This window comes from Alosa pseudoharengus, unplaced genomic scaffold (assembly GCF_046254945.1).
Source record: "Alosa pseudoharengus isolate Yale_2024_CS ecotype anadromous, Long Island Sound unplaced genomic scaffold, YU_APseudo_1.1 YU_APseudo_1.1_scf_11, whole genome shotgun sequence".
NCBI classification, from domain to species: Eukaryota; Metazoa; Chordata; class Actinopteri; order Clupeiformes; family Clupeidae; genus Alosa; species Alosa pseudoharengus.
This window is the reverse complement of record NW_027468576.1, coordinates 36,303,984-36,310,139: the sequence shown is the minus strand read 5'-3', so window position 1 is coordinate 36,310,139 and position 6,156 is coordinate 36,303,984. Positions and strand designations below refer to the sequence as shown.

Below are 6,156 nucleotides of genomic sequence, written 5' to 3'. Positions count from 1 at the left end.
GTGTCATGTTTTGGTTGTATACCGTGTGTGTGTGTATGAAACTTATTTTGCATCTTATGCCAAAATGAATCTTCATGAATTAAGGTCATAGCATGCACACAATAACACACACATGCACTCACTCAAAAACACACACACACACACACACTCATGCACTCACTCAAACACACACACACACACATTGTGTCCACTGACAGGTCAATGGCTCTGAAGGTTATTGATGGGCCGGCCCTTGTGTTGATGGACACACTACCCCCTCCCCTTGTTCCCTCCCATGATGCATTTCACCTCCTCATTTCATCAATCTTCTTTCTCTCACTCACTCTTTCCATCCCATTCTCTCATTCCCTCTCTTCTCTCACTTCTTCTCCCTTCTTTTGTTCTCTTTTGCTCTTCTTCCTTTTGTTCTCTCTCTCCCTCCCTCTCCCTTTCTCTCTCCCTTTCCCTCTCTATATCTACTGTCTCTCTCTCTTCTCTCTCTCTCTCCCTCCCTCCCTCCCTCTCTTTATGTGGCTGTTTTTGTTTGTTTTTTCCTTTTCTATTTGTAGTCTTTATTGTACCTTCTGGTCAGTTTTCCTTCTCTCCCTCTCTCTCTCTCTCTCCCTCCCTCTCTCTTTCCCTTTATCTCATCAGCTGTGGTGTTGTTTCTTGTGTGTGTGTTTAAAATCAGTGCTCTGTGTGTGTTGATTGAATGAGCTGATAATGTGTGTATGTTGATAGTGTGTGTATATGTGTGTGTGTGTGAGTTAATAATGTGTTAGTGTGTGTGTGTTGAATATATGTGTGCTGTGTGTATGTGTGTGATGATAATGCGTGTGTGTGTGAGTTGATAATGTGTGTGTGTGTTAGTGTCTGTGACGATAATGTGTGTGTGTGTGTTAATGTGTGTGTGATCCCACCTGGAGGCCACAGCAGCCCACGGCGTTCATGATGGAGGCGTTGTGAATGACGCGGTACGCTATCCCAGCCTCCACTGCTCTCAGCACCAGGTCACTGTGCGTGGTGGCACTGGACGGAAACAACACACACCACCGGTCAGTCAGACACAAACACACACACATAACCAATTAGTCACACACACTCTCACACACACACACACACACACACACACACACACACACAATCAGGCACATACACACACACACACGCACACACACGCATACACACACACACACACACGCGCACACGCACACACACACACACACACACACACACCCAGTCAGACACACACTAGCTGAGTGTCCCTCACACACACACACACACACACACACTATGACTCCATGCCAAATGTGGTTCTGATGTGGGCCAATCAGCTGCTTGCGGCCTCCAGGCACATCATCAGAGCTGATTAGCGTTGCCATAGTAACTGATGACAGCAAAGCATGCATATATCACATAGTTCACTCCCCCAACCACACACACACACAACCCCAATCGGTTTCCCCTTTCCCCAAATATATCATTAAACTTTATTAAAACCACACATTCCTCCGACTCTTTCTAACACACACACACACAGAGCGAGAGAGAGAGAGAGAGAGAGATAGGAGAGTGAGAGAGAGGAGAGAGAGAAAGAAAGAGACAGAGAAAGAGAAAGAGAAAGAGAGAGAGAAAGAAAGAAAAAAGGGAGAGAGAGAGAGAGAGGCCCTGATGGAAACTGACTGGCTGGCTTGCTTGCTTCATGTGGCCGTGGCTGTGGCTAGGGTTGGTTTGGCGAGCCCAGCGCTGAGCTCAACATTCTGTGCTGTGGTTGCCGTGACTCCCTGCTTCAGCTGCACAGATGGGTGTGTGTTTGTGCGTGTGTTTGTGCGTGCGTGCGTGCGTGCGTGCGTGCGTGCGTGCGTGCGTGCGTGCGTGCGTGTGTGTATGTGTGTGTATGCGCGTGTGCGTGAGGGGAGGGGAGCCGGCCACAGCACAAGCCTTCCAGAACTTTCCATCTGTGTTTCCACAGATCCTGAGGTCCGAGCTGGCGGCCTCCTCTCTCCCCCACAGAACCGGTCCGACCGGGCCGCACTCGCTCGGTTCTGCTGCAGAATCGCCCACTCGGGTCCAGCTGCGTTCTGCTCGGATGGACCCCTCTCTGACTCCTTTTCCTTTGCCCGCAGCCAACTGCCAAAACTCAGCCGGAACTCAGCCAGGAGTGGGAGTGGGAATGGGAGGTTATTAGGCCGATCTCTAAGCCTCTCTCCATCTGAGTCTGTGGTTAGGAGTCATGGCAACCTGTGTCATTCTCATGGAATGTTTGAGGAGAGGAGAGAGGAAGACAAGAGGAGAGGAGGAGAGGGAGAAGAGGAGAGGAAGAAAAGAGAGGAGAGGAGAGGAGAGGAAAGTCTTGTCTTCCTAAGTCTGTGTCCATAAAACACATCAAACATGTCCCCCACTCCCTGTGTGTCTCACTCAAACAAGTCCCCCTCTTCTCGTGTCCCTCACTCAAACACGTCCCCCTCTCCCCATGTGTCTCACCCAAATGGGTCCCCCACCACCAGGAAGGCCACGTCTTCAGTTTTGGCGCCTTTCAGGATTTCCGCTGCCTCCTGTTCCACCATGTCCCGGTCCGCCAGAATCAGCTCACGGCCATAGTACTCCTCCTGAGAGCACATGCACACACACACACACACACACACACACACACACACACACACACACACACATACACGCATGCACACACACACACAGACAGTCACATTACATAAACAACTTGGGAGATTGTATTAATTCATATCTCTGTAGATCGGTGTGTTTTATGCGGTTTCATTTGTCATAAAGTTTGTTTTTTCAATGTTACAACATGTATTGTCACATTTCTCAATAATCAGTGAGATCCCAGTCAACAGCCCTCCCAGAGTACAGTAACTAACTTACATACAGTGGCCAGAAAATGTTCGTAAACCCTTTTTCTGTATAAATTCATAAAATATAGGTCATAAAATGAGCTTCATCATCATCTAAGTCACTAATATAGACAAACACAATGTGCTGAAGCTAATAACACAAAAAATATAGTCTTGTATGATCTTGTGTTGGACACACACATAAAACAGTGCTGATGGAAAGAGCAAGTGAATCTGAGAATGAATAACTCTGTTAGGTTCCTTTGGCAGTAGGACTATAACCTCAACCACGCGCTCCTGGTAACTGTGAATAAGATCTGCTCGACATTCAGGGGGGAATTTAGCGCATTTTTCCTTCAGTTCAGCCATATTCTTAGGATGTCTGGAGTGAATGGCTTGGTTGAGGCCCCAGCATCTCTATTGGTTAAGGTCTGGGCACTACCTGGGCCAATTCAATTAAATTTAATTCATCTTTATTTCAGACTCACAGGACGGTTCCTTCCTAGCATATAAAAATAATCAAATAAATAAAATCATCTCATAATTCTAGGGCAATTCCACAGAAAATTGACTTTTTGTCACATCCATAATGGCAGTGAAATGCCTTGGCATTTGTATGATGTGAATGATAACATTAATTTTTTGTGCATTTTTTCTCATTTACATTCTTCAGCCAAAAATAGCAAATGCTCAAATTTCATTTAATCATTCACATCATACCATACCATCACATTTTATTGGCGTTATGGATGTTACAAAAAATGTAATTTTCTATGTAATTGCCCTCTAGTAAACGTGAATCATACATAATAACAGCATGGCAGATCACCAAAATCAGTCAATCAATCAATCCACCAATCAACAGTGTAGAACAGGTTCTCTCGCCAGTGGTTTTTAAGATGGTTGAGTACCCCACACAGCTCTTTATAAGGCTGGAATATTTACTTCTAAGTTTAGGGTCACAGTCTTGCTGGATGACCTTAAATAAGCTTCAGCAGGACAGACAGCCATTATCTGGGGTGCGTTTCCCAAAAGCATAGTTGCTACAGAAGCATCTTCCGTGGTAGCATCACTGCCAAATCTGAGTTGACAATATTTAAGTCACACGTTACAGATACTTTAGCGATGCAGAAATACGGTGTTGTTGTTGATATTTGGTCGTATTTCGGTCACAATTTTAGTAAGAGCTGACAAATACGCTCTTATTTTTTAATTTTCCAAAACTAAAAAACGTGATATGTGACAATATGAAGCTTAAGTGTTTGTGCATGCACACCTCAAATATGGACTCACATTTGGCAGTGACACTACCAAGTAGTTGCTAGGGATGTAACGATTACCGGTATAATGGTAAACCGTGATAAAAATGTTGACGATAACAATTACCGTTTTCATTTCAAATATCATGATTATCACGGTTGATTACCGTGGTGTGGAAACCGTGTGTTTAATCCTTCCCAGCTTCATCCGAGCCTGCTTTTGACATACAGTAGGCCTGGTACAATGAAACAAAACTGGTACCCTACTGATTCTGTTGTCTAATTGATGGTTTTAACTACGATTTGGATTAGGCTACACCTGGTTTTAAAAGGCGGAATTTTTCACCGCAAAATGTGCACTGTATCATGTAGCCACTCTGCGTCTTTTTATGTTCGCGTCCACAATAAATCCATTCCACTAATGTTATTAGTCTAATGGGACAAGCACAAGCCATAGCCTACTAGATCACCTCTGTGTTAAGACAGTTTGTTGATCTGTGGTCTGAGGAATATTGAAACTCTTTGAGATTACTTTGTAGCTCTTCCCAGCTGTATAATGCAGATCTGTTTCTTGTAGGGTAGGGTTCACATAGGAGCTGCAGAGTGTCACACACAAATAGTTTTTTGAGGATTTCCCTATTCGCCATGAAGGAATGCAACATTTTGAACATGAACAATTGGATTGCAAACGTAGCCTACTGCACTTCATACTATTTTGGACATGAAAGTGAACCTGCATTTTTTATCCATAACGGCAGTTATTTTATAAGGGTGTATTCAATACGGACAAGAACAATGCAATACGATTGTGTTATCAGCTAAACAGATTGTGTTTGTTTATTGTAATTCAGGTGAATATCAGACCATATTTAAGACAAATTCGAACATTAATGCTGTAATTCAAAAGGGTTAACTTACTTAGCCTAGCCTAAATTCAAGTCATTATCAAGTTTTTTTCCTTGCACAGCTGGAACTATAACACAACTGAACTGGCTTATAATAAAGAATATAGTCGCACTAACGCTGTTGCGTTTTATTAACTGACAGATATCCGCAAGATGGAAACGCCACGTACCAGAGCTTCTTTCCCCACTGTCAGTATGGACGTGTAGGCTTCCAAATACACTCGGCTGCAACGACGCACTACCTCAAGACCCTTAACAGTGATGTCCTTGGCATCCCCGAGGCCAAGTCCGATTAAGTACAACATCTCATGTAAGTTTATGTCACTTCAAAGGTACAAGTAAGCTACAAGTTCTTTGATTGGGTCTTAGACTGTGATGAGTTTGCTAGCCTGTCAACTTCAGCTGTGTAAAAGACCGCCGTTAACAGACGTATGAAAAAGTTAAGTATTGACAGATAAATACGGTTTATGTTTTAGCGGTACAATACTTCTGACACACATACGAACACCTATTAATTTGATCACACAACGTTTCACTGCTGAATCAGTAGATTCACATGTTGTCGCATACTGGCATCTGTAACACGGCTTGCCGTAAAGCGCCACTATTTTACGACAGTAACGCGACTTCAGCAGCACTCTCCTGGAGCTTCCAGCTCACAGGTCTCAGGTCAGACGCTGGGTAATGATTGCCGCGCATGGCATAGGTGTAGGTATACTGAAATTATACTGTATTTCTGCACATATGTTTAAATAGTTTGTTTGCTTCTTTAGACCTTCACTATAATTCAGCCTATACACTTTAAAACTAGATGTACCGCATAGCGGTACAAAATATGACCGACGCTCAGTCCTGTACATCCGTTCCGCGAAAATAAATCACACTTCAATTTGTCTCCATATTTTACTCCATCCCCCACTCTTGAAACTTTTGTGTATGCTTGTTTGGCATGCCTGAGTGTGTGTGTGCGGCTGCACAGAAAGTAGCCTACTGGTGCTGAAAAGGTGAATAGATTATAGAATAGCCAAAGAAGATGTAGCATTGTTATAAAACCTTTAAAATCTCTAAACAATCACAAGTAGGGCAGTTCATCACAGTTCATCCATTGCAACTGGATTGATGAAAGGTCACTTACACCTGTAGGCTACATTGTATTTGGGA

The 6,156-nt window shown here is 43.7% G+C and overlaps 1 protein-coding gene across 1 annotated transcript in view; it reads right to left on the bottom strand.

Moving 5' to 3' along the window:
• Positions 1-5,570, bottom strand: part of dph5 (diphthamide biosynthesis 5) — a 15,855-nt gene extending 10,285 nt beyond the window's left edge. Inside the window, exons 1-3 of the mRNA XM_076277690.1 lie at positions 5,166-5,570; positions 2,464-2,588; positions 900-1,008 (exon numbers count right to left, since the gene is read on the bottom strand). Coding sequence (XP_076133805.1) covers positions 900-1,008; positions 2,464-2,588; positions 5,166-5,300 — 369 coding nt within the window. The 5' untranslated portion in view covers positions 5,301-5,570. The remainder of the gene's footprint in view (positions 1-899; positions 1,009-2,463; positions 2,589-5,165) is intronic.
• Between the last annotated feature and the right edge of the window lie 586 nt (positions 5,571-6,156).